At 42.4% G+C, this 22,050-nt stretch overlaps 1 protein-coding gene across 3 annotated transcripts in view; it reads left to right on the forward strand.

Moving 5' to 3' along the window:
• The window catches only part of dgkg (diacylglycerol kinase, gamma), a 165,625-nt gene that overhangs the window by 82,886 nt on the left and 60,689 nt on the right, over nucleotides 1-22,050 (forward strand). For all 3 annotated transcript variants that reach the window (XM_082968996.1, XM_082968998.1, XM_082968997.1), the window contains 3 exons: nucleotides 5,551-5,625; nucleotides 21,241-21,326; nucleotides 21,423-21,512. In XM_082968996.1, the coding sequence (XP_082825122.1) occupies nucleotides 5,551-5,625; nucleotides 21,241-21,326; nucleotides 21,423-21,512 (251 nt within the window). The remainder of the gene's footprint in view (nucleotides 1-5,550; nucleotides 5,626-21,240; nucleotides 21,327-21,422; nucleotides 21,513-22,050) is intronic.

Below are 22,050 nucleotides of genomic sequence, written 5' to 3' on the forward strand. Positions count from 1 at the left end.
GTGTTTACGGACAAATTCAATCTCTCCCTATCCCAGTCTGTTGTCCCTACTTGCTTCAAGATGTCCTCCATTGTTCCTGTACCCAAGAAAGCAAAGGTAACTGAACTAAATGACTATCGCCTGTAGCACTCACTTCTGTCATCATGAAGTGCTTTGAGAGGCTAGTTAAGGATCATATCACCGCTACCTTACCTGACACCCTAGACCCACTTCAATTTGCTTACCGCCCCAATAGATCCACAGTTGATGCAGTCGCCATCGCACTGCACACCGCCTTATCCCATCTGGACACGAGGAATACCTATGTAAGAATGCTGTTCATTGACTATAGCTCAGCATTCAACAACATAGTACCCTCCAAGCTCGTTATTCAGCTCGGGCCCTGGGTCTGAACCTCGCTCTGTGCAACTGTGCCCTGGACTTCCTGACGGGCTACCCCCAGGTGGTGAAGGTAGTTAACAACACCTCCACTTCGCTGATCTCAACACAGGGGCCCCACAAGGGTGTGTGTTCAGCCCCCTCCTGTACTCCCTGTTCAGCCATGACTGCATGGTCATGCTCGCTTCCAACTCAATCATCAAGTTTGCAGACAACACTAGTCAGCCTGATTACAAACAATGACGAGACAGCCTACATGGAGGAGGTGAGGGCCCTGAGAGAATGCCAAGAGTGTGCAAATATATATTACATGATTCCATATGTGTTATTTCATAGTTTTGATTTCTTCACTATTATTTTACGATGTACAACATTTTACAAATAAAGAAAAACCTTGGAATGAGTAGGTGTGTCCAAACTTTTTTGTGTTGAGTTTTTCAACAAGACAATCACACGACCTCAACCCAATTGAGATAGTTTGAGAAGAGTTGGACTGCAGACTGTTGGAAAAGCATTCCAGATGAAGCTGGTTGAGAGAATTCCAAGAGTGTGCAAAGATGTCATCAAGGCAAAGAGTGGCTACTTTGAAGAATCTCAAATATAAAATATATTTAGATTTGTATCACGTTTTTGGTTACTACATGATTCCATATGTGTTATTTCATAGTTTTGATGTCTTCACTATTATTCAACAATATAGAAAATTGTAAAAATAAAGAAAAACCCATGAATAAGTAGGTGTGTCCACATTTTTTGACAGGTACTGTATATACAGTGCATTTGCAAAGCATTCAGACCCCTTGACTTTTTCCCAAACATTTTTATGTTACAGCCTTATTCTAAAATTGCTTAAATTGTTTTCCCCCCTCATAAATCTACACACAATACCCCAAAATGACAAAGAAAAAACAGGTTTTAAGACATTTATGAGACTTTGTAAAAAGAAAAAAGAAAAAAAAAGGTAATATCACATTTTTCTTAGTACTTTGTTGAAGCACCTTTGACAGCAATTACAGCCTAGAGTCTTCTTGGGTATGACATGACAAGCTTGGCACACCTATATTTGGGGATTTTCTCCTATTTTTCTCTGCAGATTCTCTAGCTCTGTTAGGTTGGATGGGGAGTGTTGCAGCACAACTATTTTCAGGTCTCTCCAGAGATGTTGGATTGGGTTCAAGTCCGGGCTCAGGCTGGGCCACTCAAGGACATTCAGAGAATGGTCCCGAAGCCACTCCTGCGTTGTCTTGGCTGTTTGCTTAGGGTCGTTGTCCTGTTGGAAGGTGAATCTTCACCACAGTCTGAGGTCCTGAGCGCTCTGAAGCAGGTTTTCATCAAGGATCTCTCTGTACTTTGCTCCCAGTCCCTGCCGCTAAAAAACATCCCCACAGCATGATGCTGCCACCACCATGCTTTCATCAGACCAGAGGATCTTGTTTCTCATATTCTGAGTGCCTTTTGGCAAACTCCAAGCGGGCTGTCATGTGCCTTTTACTGAATAGTGGCTTCTGTCTGGCCACTCCACCATAAAGGCTTGATTGGTGGAGTGCTGCAGAGATGGTTGTCCTTCTGGAAGGTTCTCCCATCTCCACAGAGGAACTCTGGTGTTCTGTCAGAGTGACCATTGGGTTCTTGGTCACCTCCCTGACCAAGGCCCTTCTCCCCCCTTTGCTCAGTTTGGCCAAGTGGCCAGCTCTAGGAAGAGTCTTGGTGGTTCCAAACTTCTTCCATTGAAAAATGATGGAGGCCACTGTGTTCTTGGGAAGCTTCAATGCTTGTTTGGTACACTTCCCCAGATCTGTGCCGCGACACAATCCTGTCTCGGAGCTCTACGGACAATTCCTTCGACCTCATGGCTTGGTTTTTGCTCTGACATGCACTGTCAACTGTAGGACCTTATATAGACAGGTGTGTGCCTTTCCAAATCATATCCAATCAATTGAATTTACCACAGGTGGACTCCAATCAAGTTGTATAAACATCTCAAGGATGATCAATGGAAACAGGATGGACCTGAGCTCAATTTTGAGTCCCATAGCAAAGGGTCTGATTAGCTATGTAAATAAGGTTTTTCTGTTTTTGTTTTTTATACATTTGCTAAAATATCTTAAAACCTGTTTTCGCTTAGTCATTATGGGGTATTGTGTGTAGATTGATGAGGATTTTTTTATATAATCCATTTAATAATAAGGCTATAACGTAACAAAATTTGGAAAAAGGGAAGGGGTCTAAATACTTTCTGAAGGCCCTGTATAATATTTATTATTTTTGGTCACGACCCGTGGTCCGTATTGAGCCCATTCTGGGTCCGGATCCTGACCGTGGTCCGCCAGTTGAGAATGGCTGACATAGAAAGTCGCAGATTATTCATTCTGATTGAAACACTCCTGCAATATGTGTTTTATACAGTCCTGTAATGCTACTGTCAAAGTGTTTGGCTGGCTACTCATCATATAATCTAAATAATGTGAAGCTAACATAGCTAACAACAATGACTACATTCAAGAATTTTAAGGCTTTGTAATTACAGAGGATTTTTAATTTGGTAAATAATTATGGTCATTTCGCTGTTCCGACACAGTCCTAAAGTCCCAAGTGCCATTCTGGCTGTAAATGAATGTGTTCACTGTTTCAGTTCCCTCTCCTCTGTCCTCCCACCATGCATTTCATAGCACTATGAGGACACTATTTTGGCTTCAGAAACACCATCACCATAGCAACATAGTCTTAAATACCACTTAAAGGTAGAATTATTCTCTATTAATAGATGTGTTCTCGTAACAAAAATATGCATTTACTCTCTGAGTACAAAAAGCAAGCCTATTTATTTCTCCCTTTGATGTAAATAAGGAAATGTTGGTGTCACTGATTGGTCTTGTTTTTGTAAATGAGCATTTTAAATGACATACAGTTCTCTTAAATTAAGTAGTATATCTACTATTTTCTCTTTTTGTGTGAACTTGGTAACACTTAAATTGAAGTGTTCTTTATGACATATTCATAACAGTATCCTAACACTTTTACTGCCCAAGTAATCTGCCACACTACTGTACATAGTATGAGTTGCATTCTAGGACAAATGGTTAGTTCATCATGACGCATTCTAACCTAGCTGTCGGTTTTCCGTTGTCTCCTCTACCCACTCCTCTTCATCCTCTGTCCTCACTCTGACCAAAGTGCTGTGTGGGTATCGGAAGCTAACACAATTACCAGTGCAAGGCTCCATGAAGAGCACTGTGGAGGCTTCAATAGAATAGCCCTCTGATGCATCTCCCACTTGTCAAGGTTACAGGAAACTACTGTGTCATTGGGCACAGTATGCTATAGAGATATTGACAATTTGTGGAGCAGAACATTTACTGTAGATGGTGCTTTTAAGTAAAACTTGTACTATTTGGATGGTGCTTCTTTACATGTTATACAGTAAGGGGAAAAAACTATTTGATACCCTGCTGATTTTGTACGTTTGCCCACTGACAAAGAAATGATCAGTCTATAATTTTAATGGTATGTTTATTTGAACAGTGAGAGACAGAATAACAACAAAAAAATCCAGAAAAATGCATGTCAAAAATGTTTTAAATTGATTTGCATTTTAATGAGGGAAATAAGTATTTGATCCCCTCTCAATCAGAAAGATTTCTGGCTCCCAGGTGTCTTTTATACAGGTAATGAGCTGAGATTAGGAGCACACTCTTAAAGGGAGTGCTCCTAATCTCAGTTTGTTGCCTGTATAAAAGACACCTGTCCACAGAAGCAATCAATCAATCAGATTCCAAACTCTCCACCATGGCCAAGACCAAAGAGCTCTCCAAGGATTTCAGGGACAAGATTGTAGACCTACACAAGGCTGGAATGGGCTACAAGACCATCGCCAAGCAGCTTGGTGAGAAGGTGACAACAGTTGGTGCGATTATTCGCAAATGGAAGAAACACAAAAGAACTGTCAATATCCCTCGGCCTGGGGCTCCATGCAAGATCTCACCTCGTGGAGTTGCAATGATCATGAGAACGGTGAGGAATCAGCCCAGAACTACACGGGAGGATCTTGTCAATGATCTCAAGGCAGCTGGGACCATAGTCACTAAGAAAACAATTGGTAACACACTACGCCATGAAGGACTGAAATCCTGCAGCGCCCGCAAGGTCCCCCTGCTTAAGAAAGCACATATACATGTCCGTCTGAAGTTTGCCAATGAACATCTGAATGATTCAGAGGACAACTGGGTGAAAGTGTTGTGGTCAGATGAGACCAAAATGGAGCTCTTTGGCATCAACTCAACTCGCCGTGTTTGGAGGAGGAGGAATGCTGCCTATGACCCCAAGAACACCATCCCCACGTCAAACATGGAGGTGGAAACATTATGCTTTGGGGGTGTTTTTCTGCTAAGGGGACAGGACAACTTCACCGCATCAAAAGGAAAGATGGACGGGGCCATGTACTGTCAAATCTTGGGTGAGAACCTCCTTCCCTCAGCCAGGGCATTGAAAATGGGTCATGGATGGGTATTCCAGCATGAAAATGACCCAAAACACACGGCCAAGGCAACAAAGGAGTGGCTCAAGAAGAAGCACATTAAGGTCCTGGAGTGGCCTAGCCAGTCTCCAGACCTTAATCCCATAGAAAATCTGTGGAGGGAGCTGAAGGTTCGAGTTGCCAAACGTCAGCCTTGAAACCTTAATGACTTGGAGAAGATCTGCAAAGAGGAGTGGGACAAAATCCCTCCTGAGATGTGTGCAAACCTGGTGGCCAACTACAAGAAACGTCTGACCTCTGTGATTGCCAACAAGGGTTTTGCCACCAAGTACCAAGTCATGTTTTGCAGAGGGGTCAAATACTTATTTCCCTCATTAAAATGCAAATCCTTTTATAACATTTTTGACATGCGTTTTTCTAGATTTTTTTGGTGTTGTTATTCTGTCTCTCACTGTTCAAATAAACCTACCATTAAAATTATAGACTGATCATTTCTTTGTCAGTGGGCAAACGTACAAAATCAGCAGGGGATCAAATACTTTTTTCCCTCACTGTATGTCTGTCTTTGTATGCATGAAGTATTACCTTTATCTCTCTCTCCCTCTCTCTCTGGCTCCATTTGTACACAGACAGTTTGTGAGTTTGTCAGTTTGTGTGTGTGTGCAGTAACTCTAACACTGCTGTTATGTCTCCTGCAGGGTATTGAGAAAGTTCCAGTACCTACTGAACCCCAGACAGGTGTACAGTCTAGACCGAGAGGGACCCATGGTGGGGTAAGTCTCATCCTCATCACTCACAGTCCCACCTATAGACACAGCTCAGAAAATGGATGGTGCCACTTCTCAAGGCAACACTTGCTCTATGATTGGATTTATACAACAACAACAAAAAATTGTTATAACATGCAAAGTAATGAAGTGTGCCATGTAAAAAAAAACATTTCGGATTGAAATACTGAAATTGTTGAAATCTTGGATCCATGCAAAGTTATTATTTTTCTAATTTTGTTCTGTCCCAGATGGAACTTGGTTGTGCAACAGAACATAGGCCAGGGTTTACTAGACTTCAAAGTGTATTCTCCCTACTGAACACAACCCTATCCTCTATCCTCTCCACACAAACACACAGACACAGACACACACACACGCATACGCATACTTCACCCACTTGACACACAAACACACACCTGATGTGCATATCATCCTAGCCAGAAGGACACCTTGTACCTGAGTTGTGCAATATTGAACAGTTCATTCAAGGGAAATGCCCTACACAACAACAATAGACATGAATGCTTTCTTCTGAGAGCGGCCAACCTATTCTATCCCTGCCTCCCCCACTCCTCCCTCTGCTGTCACGACTAGGGCTGCTCTCTCTCTCAAGAGCCCATTGTAGGAGGAGAGACAGACTACAGTGACGCACTTCTCTCCCGAAGATGACCACTAGTAGATAATAGACAGGGCATCAGGACAGTCCAGGTTAAATGAACATGATGTAATGCCATTATTGTGGTAGTTGTATAATTATTTGTGATAAGTTGCACTGCCTGTCACAATGAGAGCAGTGATGAAACTGATGATGTTGTATGTATGGGGTAGTAAAACACCAGGGAACAGTGGTTCCCTTGCAGTCGGTCACTCTGTGTAACATTATATAGTAGGGATTCATTGAAGCTCAATGTTAAATTCAAATCTCCCTACTATCATATTTAAGCCAATATGACACCAATGTCGACAAAACCTCGCAAAATCAACTTGATTTGTATTGCCGAGAACCAAATACCATATTTTTAACAGGGTCTTTAGCATTAAGAAAAAATACAATTTCTTGTCCCGACCTAGCTCAATATCTAGGTGTTAGATAAGAACAAGATTACAGCATCCATAAAGTGACCATGTCACGTCCTGGCCAGTATAAGGTTAATTGTTTTTGTAGTTTGGTCAGGACGTGGCAGAGGGTATTTGTTTTATGTGGTTCGGGGTGGTGTGTTTGTGTAAAGGGTGTTTGATTTAGTATTTCCGGGTTTTTGGTTGATGGTCTATGTGTTTGTATTCTATGGTTAGTCTGGTGTGTGTGTTTCTATATTTGGTTAATTGGGGTTGGGACTCTCAGTTGAAGGCAGGTGTTGTCTATCTGCCTTTGATTGAGAGTCCCATATATTAGGGTGTGTTTGTGTGTGTGATTTGTGGGTGATTGTTCTGTGTGTAGCCTTGGGCCTTACCAGACTGTTTTTGTCGATCATAATTATGTTTGTTATTTTGGGTGTTCATTTTGATAGTTAATAAAAGTCAAGATGAGCCTGCACATACCTGCTGCGTTTTGGTCCTCCATTTCCAACGACAAGCGTGACAGACCATTAGACTTGCCACCTTTCAGACTGAAAACGTTTGTAAGGGCAACAGCTTTGATTACATGTATAATTTACTGCTCTCATGTGCCAATAGAGAACCAATGATGTGCTACTTTTTTGTAGCATTTCTGAATATGCTAATATCTTTTCAGCTGAATCTTTACCAGCAACTCGACTGCTGCACAACAGGAGCTAGCTGGGTTATTCCTACTATGCAATGCCATTTGGACCTTAAACTTTTTTGGAAAAAATAATTGTTTTAGTATTCTATCAGAAAAAGTCAGTGGTGGAAAAAGTACCCAATTGTCGTAACGCAAAACACCAGTATCAACGTCAACAATGAAAAGGCGACTCCGGAATGCTGGCCTTCTAGGCAGAGTTCCTCTGTCAGTGTCTGTGTTATTTTGCCTTTCTTAATCTTTTCTTTTTATTGGCCAGTCTGAGATATGGCTTTTTCTTTGCAACTCTGCCTAGAAGGCTAGCATCCCGGAGTCGCATCTTCACTGTTGACGATGAGACTGGTGGGAACACTTAAACAACACAATGTAACTCCAAGTCAATCACACTTCTGTGAAATCAAACTGTCCACTTCGGAAGCAACACTGATTGACAATAAATTTCACATGCTGTTGTGCAAATGGAATAGACAACAGGTGGAAATTATAGGCAATTAGCAAGACACCCCCAATAAAGGAGTGGTTCTGCAGGTGGGGACCACAGACCACTTCTCAGTTCCTATGCTTCCTGGCTTATGTTTTAGTCACTTTTGAATGCTGGTGGTGCTTTCACTCTAGTGGTAGCATGAGACGGAGTCTACAACCCACACAAGTGGCTCAGGTAGTGCAGCTCATCCAGAATGGCACATCAATGCGAGCTGTGGCAAGAAGGTTTGCTGTGTCTGTCAGCGTAGTGTCCAGAGCATGGAGGCGCTACCAGGAGACAGGCCAGTACATCAGGAGACGTGGAGGAGGCCGTAGGAGGGCAACAACCCAGCAGCAGGACCGCTACCTCCGCCTTTGTGCTAGGAGGAGCAGGAGAAGCACTGCCAGAGCCCTGCAAAATGACCTCCAGCAGGTCACAAATGTGCATGTGTCTGCTCAAACGGTCAGAAACAGACTCCATGAGGGTGGTATGAGGGCCCGACGTCCACAGGTGGGGGTTGTGCTTACAGCCCAACACCGTGCAGGACGTTTGGCATTTGCCAGAGAACACCAAGATTGGAAAATTCGCCACTGGCGCCCTGTGCTCTTCACAGATGAAAGCAGGTTCACACTGAGCACATGTGACAGACGTGACAGAGTCTGGAGACGCCGTGGAGAACGTTCTGCTGCCTGCAACATCCTCCAGCATGACCGGTTTGGCGGTGGGTCAGTCATGGTGTGGCATTTCTTTGGGGGCTGCACAGCCCTCCATGTGCTCGCCAGAGGTAGCCTGACTGCCATTAGGTACCGAGATGAGATCCTCAGACCCCTTGTGAGTCCATATACTGGTGCGGTTGGCCCTGGGTTCCTCCTAATACAAGACAATGCTAGACCTCATGTGGCTGGAGTGTGTCAGCAGTTCCTGCAAGAGGAAGGCATTGATGCTATGGACTGGCCCGCCCGTTCCCCAGACCTGAATCCAATTGAGCACATCTGGGACATCATGTCTCGCTCCATCCACCAATGCCACGTTGCACCACAGACTGTCCAGGAGTTGGCGGATGCTTTAGTCCAGGTCTGGGAGGAGATCCCTCAGGAGACCATCCGCCACCTCATCAGGAGCATGCCCAGGCATTGTAGGGAGGTCATACAGGCACGTGGAGGCCACACACACTACTGAGCCTCATTTTGACTTGTTTTAAGGACATTACATCAAAGCTGGATCAGCCTGTAGTGTGGTTTTCCACTTTAATTTTGAGTGTGACTCCAAATCCAGACCTCCATGGGTTGATAAATTGGATTTCCATTGATTATTTTTGTGTGATTCTGTTGTCAGCACATTCAACTATGTAAAGAAAAAAGTATTTAATAAGATTATTTCTTTGATTCAGATCTAGGATGTGTTGTTTTAGTGTTCCCTTTATTTTTTGAGCAGTACATTTAATGAAGCTGCCAGTTGAGGACTTGTGAGGCGTCTGTTTCTCAAACTAGACACTCTAATGTACTTGTCCTCTTGCTTAGTTGTGCACTGGGGCCTCCCACTCCTCTTTTCTATTCTGGTTGAAGCCAGTTTGAGCTGTTCTGTGAAGGGAGTAGTACACAGTGTTGTATGAGATCTTCAGTTTCTTGGCAATTTCTCGCATGGAATAACCTTCATTTCTCAGAACAAGAATAGACTGACAAGTCTCAGAAGAAAGTACTTTGTTTCTAGCCATTTCGAGCCTGTAATCGAACCCACAAATGCTTACGCTCCAGATACTCAACTAGTCTAAAGAAGGCCAGTTTTATTGCTTCTTTAATCAGCACTACTATTTTCAGCTGTGCTAACATAATTGCAAAAGGGTTTTCTAATGATCTATTAGCCTTTTAAAATTATTAACTTGGATTAGCTAACACAATGTGCCATTGGAACACAGGAGTGATGGATGCTGATAATGGGCCTCTGTACGCCTATGTAGATATTCCATTAAAAATCAATCAGCCGTTTCCAGCTACAATAGTAATTTACAATATTAACATTGTCTACACTGTCTTTCTGATCAATCGGATGTTATTCTAATCGACAATAAATGTGCTGTTCTTTAAAAAACAAGGACATTTCTAAGTGACCCCAAACTTTTGAACAGTAGTGTGTGGAAATGAGGGTGGAAATGAGTGGGACATACAGACTAAAAACATGAAACAAATCGATACAACTGAGTGTTTATATTTTTTTAGCTTTACACCATAGTTTTCCCACCAAATAAATTATGGCACTTCCTGAATGTGGTGTCATTGTAGGAAAGGGTTGTTTTCTTAAATGCAGTGGCGGTTCTAGACCATTTCAACTGGGGCCAGTTGTACTGTTAGAGGGGCCAGTTACATTAGACGTTATTGTTGTCATATCGTTTTCTTCACTGCATTGCAGGCATTAGCAGGCAAAAGACCATGTTCATAATCATCATCGTTGCCACTGTCTAATAACGGATGTAAAAAAAGAACGATAGCAAAAATGTATGTAAAAATTATTTCATACACCACATTTAGGGGGGCCACAAGGGGGGCGGGTAAAATGGTCAGAGTGACCATTACCCAGAACCGCTAGTGCTTAAATGGAGAATAACAACAAACTAAGTGTGGAAAGTGATATCAGGGACACACATAAAATATATAATAATAATAAATACAATAATCATGAGATGAAATAGACTTTAACTAGGACTATAAAATAATGGAGAAAGCTTTTAATCATTTTATGGCTAATATTTCTTGTGGAATTTGATAATTAATAACTGGGGACATGGCAAAAACGCTTACATCCACTGTCAAAAGTGTTTAAAATGCATAGAATTCCCTTTCAGGATCCATATTTTTGGTGTTTTTAAGGTAAAGGACACCTGACCTTATATTTAAAGCCTTTTGGAATTCAAATTTTACACTAAATAAGATCTGATATTTCCTGGGGACAGAAAAAGGCACTGCATTGTAGGAATGAACCAGCATGTAGCAGCCTAACAGCTGTAGCTAGCTAGCTAACACCAGTCGGATGAGAAGCAAGCTAGAAGCAAAGGAGGTAGCTATATTTTGCTATAGAAGGTTTTTATATGACTGAAGTCATTGGTGTAAACTAAACCAGAGCACAAATATAGCTATGTCCTTGGTTGCTATTATAGCTAGCCAGTTAGCTACTAGCCAACGAGACTGTTGCATAGCTGTATAGATCGTAGACCACAACTCAACATTGACAATATATCCTAGCTAGCTACATTCTTCCATAAAGCATAGCTAGCTAAGTAAAGTTCATAGTCAACTTTGGGAAACAGCAACCAGATGTCTGTTTCAGCACAAACAACTGCTACCTAGCCTACATTCCCTCAACTAAGACCAGCCTCTCACAACACAAACTGTAGATTATAAAACAAATGGTTTTGCTAACTATGTTGAATCTAAACCTGGCCAATGCACATGTAAGTAGCACATCTGCTGTGCATTGCAGTGAGTGTACACATGCTACGTAGCTAGCTTATTAGCTAGATCAACATACGAGACAGACACGACACTCTTGGAGCATCCAGAACAAGTCCAGCCCTTACCTTATGATGCATTACAGTCCGCCCTCGTTAATACAATTTTATTCATGACATTTTAATCTAAATTTGAGCTGACTGAACAACAGTGGCAAGTTACTTTTCAGTGTGTTCTCAAAAATCTGAACCTTGTAAGCAAAATTACGTTTCAAATATGTATTTTCCAGACTTTGAAGTTCGGTTCCTTTTAGGTTATAAATGAAAGGTGAAAAGACGTCTTTTCAGGAAGTTTAAAATATATGTATTTTCCGGACGTTGAAAAAACATGTTTTGCATAAATGCAAATAGCTATGTCTATGAAGGAATAGCCAGTGCCCGGTTTCCCGATAGCGATGGAACTTTAAACTTAAGAGTGTTTTAACGATACATAATTTCTATAACGGCCGAAGAACTCACATCCGTTTCCCAAAACACCACGTAGGGAGAACCTTCAATAAGTGCGTCATTAGAACTTAGCTGTGTTCGAATACCCATACTAACATAGTGTACACTACATACTTAATGAGTATATACTATATACTATTAGTTCATTTTAGTATACTGTAAACGAACGATATCCTTTCAGTTGAGCGTACTAGTGTTTCACCTGTCTGCCAGAAGTTGATGCTGTTGCTATGCAACCTCTTGCTAGTTTGTTAGCATAAGAAATTACTAGCTAGATTTTTTATGACTATGGGTGTGTTATTAAATTCAATCTGGAGTGCCAGAGTGCACTCTGGGCATTCGTAAATTCAGAGCATTGTCAGATTGTCTGTTGTAAATTCAGATCGTTTTGCTTGGGGCATTTATAGTGCACACTGCCAGGCAGTGTCACTGGACGCTCTGGCCGAGGAGTAGGGTTGATCTGAGCGTTCTGGTCTCACAACAGCAGTCAAGCACCCAAGCTAACTTGCTAGCTACTTCCAGATACAAATGAGAGAAGACCTCACTCTGACCATTTTACCCGCCCTAGCAGAGCTGGTTAGGCAGTTTTCATATTATCCAGAGCGTTAGTGACTGTAACTGTGCTGCTGGCAACAATTAAATTATGTTTTTTTGCCAACGTTTACTGACACTGGCCATATTCAACTGTTGTTGAGTATTCGTAAATTCATCAGTTATTCTGCGTTCTTGCACAAGTACACTCAGACGAGAGTGCTCTGAAATCGGAGTAGATAGCCAGAGCGAATTTACGAAGGTACCCAAATGTCCATTAAAAACGCACGACTATACCACTTAGCTAAACTATGAATGACAGGAATAATCAAGTCAATAAACGTTGGGTAGTTAGTTTGATACAATACAGTTAATATACTGGCAAGTTCGATGTATTAGTAGCCAACTAACATTAGGTAGCTAGCTAACATACCGGTACATACTGCTGTAATGATATGCTATGTGGTTTCGTAGCTTTAGTCACGATGGTTTTAGGAAACAGCTGAAGATTTAACAAAGGTTCTAACGATGAACTTAGCCTTAAGATGTTTTTGGGAAACCGGGCATTGGACATTAAATTATGTGAGACTAAACACGTCTTTTTTTTTTTTACATAATTTGAAGCTCAACTTAAATTTTCGAAGACACCTTTTGCATGTGGAAATGTTGTATAATTTTGTATAATCTCCTTCCGGTGTAAAAACCATGGAAATTAAAAACAAACAAATATGTTTTAAGTGAGAAGTAGGGATTGGCCGAAAAAGAAAGGAAATCCACATGAGCACCACAATGCCTACACCCATGCTCTACCAAGATTTTCCAGTACACAACTTTGATCTACTACAGTAGCTATGTCGGTCTACTGTACAATGTGTATGCAGGTTGCTTGGAATTCAAACCTTCTCAAACAGCCTAATTTGTACTCTTCAGAAGAATAATGGACTTTACAGTGTCTTGCTATATACAATGCCTTCAGAAAGTTTTAATTTAGTTTTCTTACAAGGTGGGATTGAAATGGATTTCATTGTAATTTTTTGTCAATGATCTATACAAAATACTCTAATGTCAAAGTGGAATAAAGAGGAAGAAAAAAATTATGAAAAATAAAACTAATTGACTACATAAGTATTCAACCCCCTGAGACAATTCATGTTAGAATCGCCTTTGGAAGTGATTACAGCTGTGAATCTGTTTGGGTAAGTCTCTAAGAGCTTTGCACACCTAGATTGTACAATATTACAATTTTTTGTATTATTCTTTAAGCTCTGTCAAGTTGGTTGTTGATCATTGCTAGACAGACATTTTCAAGTCTTGCCATATATTTTCAATCCGATTTAGCTCTATTCCGTTTCTTTTCATCCTAAAACAACTCTCCCGTACTTGCCGAGGACAAACATACCCTTTACATGATGCAGCCACCATCATGCTTGAAAATATGAAGAGTGGTATTCAGTGATGTCTTGTTGGATTTGTGCCAAACATAACGCTTTGTATTCAGGACATGAAGATAATTTATTTTCCACATTGTTTTTGCAGTTTTACTTTAGTGCTTTATTGCAAACAGGATGCATGTTTTGGATTTGTTTTAATTCAGTACAAGCTTCCTTCTTTTTACTCTTTCCTTTAGGTTAGTATTTTGGAATAACTACAGTGTTATTGATCCATCTGAAGTTTTCTCCTGTCACAGCCATTAAACTCTGTAAGTGTTTTAAAGACACCATTGGCCTCAAAGGGAAATCCCTGAGCGGTTTCCTTCCTCTCCGGCAACAGAGTTAGGAAGGACGCCTGTATCTTTGTAGTGACTGGGTGTATTGATACACTATCCAAAGTGTAATTAATAACTTCACCATGCTCAAAGGGATATCCAATGACTGCTTAAAAAACATACCCATCTTCCAATAGGTGCCCTTCTTTGAGAGGCATTGGAAAACCTTCCTGGTCTTTGTGGTTGAATCTGTGTTTAAAATTCATTGCTCGACTGAGGAACCTTACAAATAATTGTATGCGTGGGTACAGAGATGAGATAGTCATTGAAAATACTATGATTGCACACAGATTGAGTCCATGCAATTTATTAGGTGACTTGTTAAGCACATTTTTACATATTAATTTATTTAGATTTGTCAAAACAAAGAGTTGAATACTTATTGACTCAAGACATTTCAGCTTTTAATATTCAATTAATTTGTAAGAATGTCAAAAAAAAGAATTTCACTATGACACTATGGGGTATTGTGTGTAGGCCAGTGACACAAAATCTACATTTAATCAGTTTTAAATTTAGCCTGTAACACAACAAAATGTGGAAAAAGTCAAGGGGTGTGAAAACTTTCTAAAGGTGCAGCATTGAAGGTCCCTAAGAACACAGTGAACCTCCATCATTCTTAAATGGAAGACGTTATGGAACCACCAAGACTCTTCCTAAAATTGAGCAATTGGGGGAGAAGGGCTTTGGTCAGGGAGGTGACCAAGAACCCGATGGTCACTCTGACAGAGCTCTAGAGTTCCTCTGTGGAGATGGGAGAAACTTCCAGAAGGACAACCATCTCAGCAGCACTCCACCAATCAGGCCTTTATGGTAGAGTTTCCAGACAGAAGCCATTCTTCAGTAAAAGGCATATGGCAGCCCGCTTGGAGTTTGCCAAAAGGCACCCAAAGGACTCTCAGACCATGAGAAACAAGATTGTCTGGTCTGATGAAACCAAGATTGAACTATTTGGCCTGAATGCCATGCGTCACATCTGGAGGAAACCTGGAACCATCCCTATGGTGAAGCATGGTGGTGGCAGCATCATGCTGTGGGGATGTTTTTCAGAGGCAGGGACTGGGAGACTAGTAAGGATCGAGGGAAAGATGAACAGAACAAAGTACAGAGAGATCCTTGATGAAAACCTGCTCTAGAGCGCTCTGGACCTCAGATTGGGGGTTGGTTCACTTTCCAACAGGACAATGACCCTAAGCACACAGCCAAGACAATGCAGGAGTGGCTTCGGGACAAGTCTATGAATGTCCTTGAGTGACCCAGCCAGAGCTCGTACTTGAACCCAATCGAAACATCTCTGGAGAGACCTGAAAATAGTTGTGCAAAGACGCTCACCATCCAACCTGACAGAGCTTGAATACTTATGTAAATGTTATATTTCCGGGGTTTTTTTATTCGAAAAAATGTCTAAACATCTGTTTTTGCGTTGTCATTATGGGGTATTGTGTGTAGATTGATGGGGGGGGAATCATACATTTTAGAATAAGGCTGTAATGTAACAAAATGTGGGGACAAATCAAGTGGTCTGAATACTTTCCAAAGGCAGTGTATTTGGATAAGGTTATTTGGCTCGGTTATGTAATCCTTACAGGCCCGTTTCAAGGAGAAACAAAAATAGGAATCAGCTCTCCTTTTCACATCAAAATAAACACAATTCCTTTCTCACATTCAGACATGGTTGTCAAGAGTGGTAGATATGAAAACAAGGATGGCATAAAAAACGAATTACCCCAATCCTCAGGGTGGCACTCTGCCCATTCAGGAGATAATGTATGGGAGACTGGCAGTGTGCTCCGTCCAGTAGCGGGCATGCGCAGTTTCACCATGGGTAAGGAGGACGGTGACGAGGGGGTACGGTCTGCAGTTCGTCCTCCTTTTCGTGGTGTCATTACGTCAATGGTCTCCGAGGTCCTAGCGCCTGTCTATAGAGAGGAGATTTCCTCTCTCCTACAACAACAGGCTATTCAGGTGGTGCCCGTGTCAGAAGTACAGAGCAGTTGGTGCAGCTGGTACTTCTTACTTCCCAAGAGTGATGGAACGTTGCATCCCATCCTGGACTTGTGTGTTTTAAACAACCACCTCAAGGTTTGCATGTTCAAAATGCTGACACTTCGCCAGCTATTGCAGTCGGTGCGTCCCAGTGGTTGGTTCACGTCCATAGATCTGAAGGATGCATATTTTCATGTGGCTATACTGTACATCCTCCCCACAGAAAGTTTCTGAGATTTCATTTTGAGAATGTGGCCTACAAGTTTCTGGTCCTGCCTTTCGGGCTCTCCATATCGCCCGCCGCACCTTTTCTACGGTGGTGGAGGCGGCTTTGGCACTGTGCCAGGGGATCAGAGTATTGGCCTATCTGGATGATTGGCTGGTAATAGCGGAGTCGAGAGAACAGGTGGAGCTCCACACTGCCATGCTGGTTTCCCATATTCAGTCTCTGGGGTTCATAGTGAATAACAAGAAAAGTTGCTTGACTCCGGCTCAATGCATTCAGTTTCTTGGTCTGGTTGGGAATAAATGCTTTGGCGTATCAGTGTCTGTGGACCCTGCTCTATGAGTTTCCTCCGATGGACCTGATTCAGGCTACCGTGGAGAGGGTCCAACAGCAGGGTCTTTGTATTCTGGTGGCTCCCCGTTGGCTCCGACAACCCTGGTTCCCGGACTCATGGAGGATTCCGTGTCGTTGGGATGTATTGAGTTTGGCACCCACAAACGCAGATATGGAATCTGTGGGTTTGGTCCCTGAAAGGTTGAATTTTGACGGCATGTGCCCCCTATATGAGAGGGTTGTATACATATAAGTGGTGCGTTTGAGGGTTGATGTCAGGTTAAAGGAGTTTGTCCTTTTCAGAGCTCTTTGGTGGACATTGTTATGTTCTTACAAGAGCTTTTTGAACAGGGCCTTTCTTTTTCCACATTGAAGGTTTATATGGCAGCCATCTTGACGTGTCATGTAGGGATTGACAGCTCTACCCCAGGGTCTCATTTTCTGGTGGTGATGTTTCCTAAAGGCATGCGTCGGCTCAGACCAGTGTCTAAGCCTATGGCACGACCTGGGACCTGGCGTTGGTCCTGGACGCCCCGTTTGAACCTTTGGACTCTGTGGACCTGAAGGTATTTTCCTACAAGACTGCCCTGCTCATGGCTTTGGCATCACCCAAGCGCGTTGGGGATCTCCACGCATCAGTACACCCTTCCTGTTTGGAGTTTGCGCCTGGCAACTCCAAAGTGACGTTACGTCTTAATGCAGCTTTTGCTTCCAAGGTTATGCCTATGTCTTACAGGTCCCATGGCTTTCAAGCTGTTTCCTTTCTCACATCCTCGGTTTGCTTCCAGTGAACAACAGAGGTTGCATGGCCTGTGTCCGGTGCGCGCATTACGCACGTATATGGATATGACCAAGGATATCCGCGTTTGTGACAACTTTTTGTCTGTTTCTCTAATCCGGGGGAGGGCATTTTCTAAACGGCGTCTTTCTCATTGGATTGTGGAGGCATATGACAGCAAAGGACAAAGGTTGCCTAGCGGTGTGGGTGCTCACTCCACTAGGGATGTGGAGGCTTCTTGGGCATTGTTCAGGGGCATGAAGATTGGTGATATCTGTGCTGCAGCGAGTTGGAGTTCCCCATCTTTGTGAGGTTTTATCACTTGGGTGTAGGGCTGTTACAGTGGCCCTATTACCGCTACACCAGCAGTCAGGAGTCATGACCGCAGTCAAATTCCATCTTGGTAAGTAGGCTTCTCCAAAACTGTGCTCTGATGCCGCTGATAGTCATTAGTAACCCACCAGTCGCTAATGGCCAATACTCAGTGCTCTATTGTCCCTCTAATAACTCTGACATCAATACAAATGCAAACACTTCATGAGAGCCCTGGCATTCATAGTTCAAGTGGAATAGAATCATGGAAATGCATGGAATTAAATAAGTGTTCCTATAAGCCCATGTTGCGCTACATTTCTATAGGCTAAGCTATGCAATTGTGTGAGAAAACAAAGTTTTGATGGCCTCTATTAAAAAGAGGAGGAACCATCAGTTTTCTATAGGCTAGGCCTACTATATTAAAGTTGCACTATGCAGAAATAGCTCTGCCATTTCCTGGTTGCTAAAACTCGAATAACAGTTTGCCTAATTTCAGTTTGTGACAAAATAAATGAGCATAGTGTAGAGAGTAATCTAAGCCGCTGTGAAATATATTTTCCATAATCAAAAATATTGTACAAAACTGAAAGTAAAGGACGCAAAAACAAAACTTAAGACTGGGAAGCATAGAAATAGCACACATAGAAGTCAGTAGAATATTGGAAATGTATTTTGAAAGTTCAATTTATGTTGCGCTGCTGATTCAATCATATCATATATTGGAACCAGTCTTATTGGAGTCCTATGGAATTCTATAAAATCTCATAGGATAAAGTTCTATAGGATAGGTCCTATAGGATTCTAAAACTATAAATATCAATAACTTTAAATGCTGTTTCATCATATGCTGTTTTATTGTCATTCGAGTGTAAGGCGCAGTCCAATGAATGTCAACAATCTTTGAGAGTTTAATATTGATGATGTTTGGAGGTTATAAAGAAGATAATCCACTATTCACATAACAGTCTGGGTGGTTACGGGGTATCCTTACATGGAAAACATATTATAGTGTGAGACTGCTGTTGTGTGATAGTTATGTAGGAGTTTTATTTGGATTAGCCATTAGTCTGGCTCTTGATAGCTTTACTCATCATATGTATTAACCTATTTTGTTGTTAGCTAATGTTATGCGTGGGTTTGTTAGGGAACACACAGGAGTCGTGGGTGAAGTTTAGCCATGGTTTATTGTAATTACCTGCTGGGCCTCAGCACATGTCATGTCATCAATAAACCCTGATGAAGACAGCTTGCTGTTGAATAAATGATTGCATCTGAGCTACCAGAGTTTGAGGCTTTTCCTTTTCTTTTAATGTCATCAATACATGCCAGTGTGGTGGATCAATCTGATGTCATGACAAATAAGTTGCTATCTTCATTCTCTCCTCGTCTCTTGTATAACTCCTCCATTGTTGGTCATCCTTGCATCACTTACAAAGGCATATTTGTCAAGACAGTGTGGATAGATACATATCTCAATACTGTATGTAGAGTTGTAAACCAGCCCAAGCTGACCTCATTTGTACACTGTCCAAATGTATATTTGTCAGGACATTATGGATACATATCTTAATGCTTACAGCCAAAGACAGGCCTAATGTTGTCTGGCTATATAGCATAGCAGACACAGGGTTAATATAGACCCAGACAAATTCTCCAGCGCCGTTACCATGGGCTCCATGGCAACAGCCTCAGTCACCACCAGGCTTTTCGAGTGGCAGATTGAAGCTGAGTGATTTGTTTAGAGAATACAATTAGTTGTTTTGTGTTGATTAAGAGTGATGTCTCCATCCTAATGCAGATGGTCGTTTGGCCCCGTTGTTGATGCGCTTTCTCCAACTAAGCCCACATGCATAAAACATTGTCACGATTTGTCAAGCCTCGTGCGTTGAGGTTAAAGGATATTAATGTTTAATGTTGATGTGCAAATGTTTTGTTAAATGTGATACATACGCAGCTCGGTGCTGTACCTACAGATTTCCCTGGAGTGCTGGCATGCTTGTGTTGTGCGTCACTAAGGGAGAGTGCAGTTCACTTCAACGACCAGGAGAGAGGGCAGTCTGTCGCACTGTTGTCAACCACCATGTCAGTGATCACACTCAAATCAAATGTTAATAGTCACAGGTGCCGAATACAACAGGTGTAGACCTTACAGTGAAATGCTTACTTATGAGCCCCTAACCAACAATGCAGTTTAAAAAATATATGAGTAAGAATAAGAAATGAAAGTAACAAGTAATTAAAGAGCAGCAGTAAAATAACAATAGCGAGACTATATACAGGGGGTACCGGTACAGAGTCAGTGTGTGGGAGCACCGGTTAGTTGAGGCAATATGTACGTGTAGGTAGAGTTATTAAAGTGTCTATACATAGATGATAGCTACAGAGAGAAGCAGCGGTGTAAAGGGGGGGCAATGTAAATAGTCTGGGTAGTCATTTGATTAGATGTTCAGGAGTCTTATGGCTTGGGGGAAGAAGCTGTTTAGAAGCTTCTTAGACCTAGATTTGGCGCTCCGGTACCGCTTGCCGTGCGGTAGCAGAGAGAACAGTCTATGACTAGGGTGGCTGGAGTCTTTGACAATTTTTAGGGCCTTCCTCTGACCACCTGGTGTAGAGGTCCTTGATGGCAGGAAGCTTGGCCCCAGTGATATACTGGGCCGTACACCCACCCTCTGTAGTGCCTTGCGGTCGGAGGCCGAGTAGTTGCCATAGCAGACAGTGATTTGATTTGATGCAACCAGTCAGGATGCTCTCGATGGTGCAGCTGTAGAACATTTTGAGGATCTGAGGACCCATGCCAAATCTTTTCAGTCTTCTGAGGGGGAATAGGTTTTGTTGTACCCTCTTCACAACTGTCTTGGTGTGCTTGGACCAAGTTAGTTTGTTGGTGATGTAGAGCTCTCAACCTGTTCCACTACAGCCCTGTCGATGAGAATGGGGGCGTGCTTGGTCCTCTTTATCCTGTAGTCCACAATCATCTCCTTTGTCTTGGAGATGATTGTGGACTACAGCCGCACATGATTGTGGACTCACCCGCACACTTATGCACACACACACACACACACACACACACCACACACACACACACACACACACACACACACACACACACACACACACACACACACACACACACAGGGTGTTTGTGATGTTTGCACTGCAGCTGTTTTTTGGGGGCACATGAAAGCCCCTGTTGACACCTTTGTCCTGGCCCAGATTAAAGGTTGCTTTGAAGGTGACCCAGACACTCTGTATGCACATTAATGCATCTGTCTCTCGCTTTCTCACTTTCTTTCTATCTCACTTTCTCTCTCTCTCTCTGTGACTGTGTGTGTGTGTGTGTGTGTGTGTGTGTGTGTGTGGTGGTGTGTGTGTGTGTGTGTGTGTGTGTGTGTGTGTGTGTGTGTGTGTGTGTGTGTGTGTGTGTGTGTGTGTGTGTGTGGGTGTGTGTGTGTGTGGTGTGTGTGTGTGGTGCGTGTGAGTGTATTTACATACTTATGTATTTATGTCTTCCAGGCTCAACTTCTTCCATGATGTCCCTGATTTCCGGGTGCTGGCGTGTGGAGGGGATGGGACAGTGGGATGGATCTTAGACTGTATTGGTGTGTCTCAATTCTATTGGATTAAACTCATATACTCATGTGATGCAATTCATCAGAATTGTAATCATTATCTTACTGTTATCTGTCCATCTGCAGACAAGGCCAACTTCACCAGAGATCCCCCTGTGGCCATCCTCCCTCTGGGCACAGGGAACGACCTGGCAAGATGCCTACGCTGGGGTGGAGGTGAGGAGCTGTGTGTGTGTGGTGTGTGTGTGTGTGTGTGTGTGTGTGTGTGTGTGTGTGTGTGTGTGTGTGTGTGTGTGTGTGTGTGCGTGTGCGTGCATCGAACGCAGTGAGAGTCTTGTTTTACTTTTTCCTGCTCACTGAAGCTTCAATCAGCATTGTTTTCCCCAATATCCTCACAATGCTCCGGTTGTGTCCTTGTGGTCCCTAACCCATCCTTATAGACCTTATATGAAAGCGCTATATAATGCAAAGCAGAGTTCTTATATAATCCCTGTGTGCTTATTGGCTGGGCCTGTTTTTGGGCCAATAGTTGTGACCCTGATTATGACTGACTGCTTGACCTGACCCTGGCTTGTAGAGGCCAGCAGAGCACTTTAGCCAGGCGGCAGGCATATGATGTTATGATGCTTTTAAACTAAATAGACAGATAGTTCCCAGGGGCTTTTTGACCAAGCACAAGTTGAATACATTATGTTCTCTGAAAAATCATTTAAAAAGCAGCTGGATTCTTTGAATTTTTCGGACCAGATGTACA

The sequence above is a fragment of the Salmo salar genome, chromosome 25 (genome assembly GCF_965601325.2).
Source record: "Salmo salar chromosome 25, fSalSal1, whole genome shotgun sequence".
Classification (NCBI taxonomy): domain Eukaryota; kingdom Metazoa; phylum Chordata; class Actinopteri; order Salmoniformes; family Salmonidae; genus Salmo; species Salmo salar.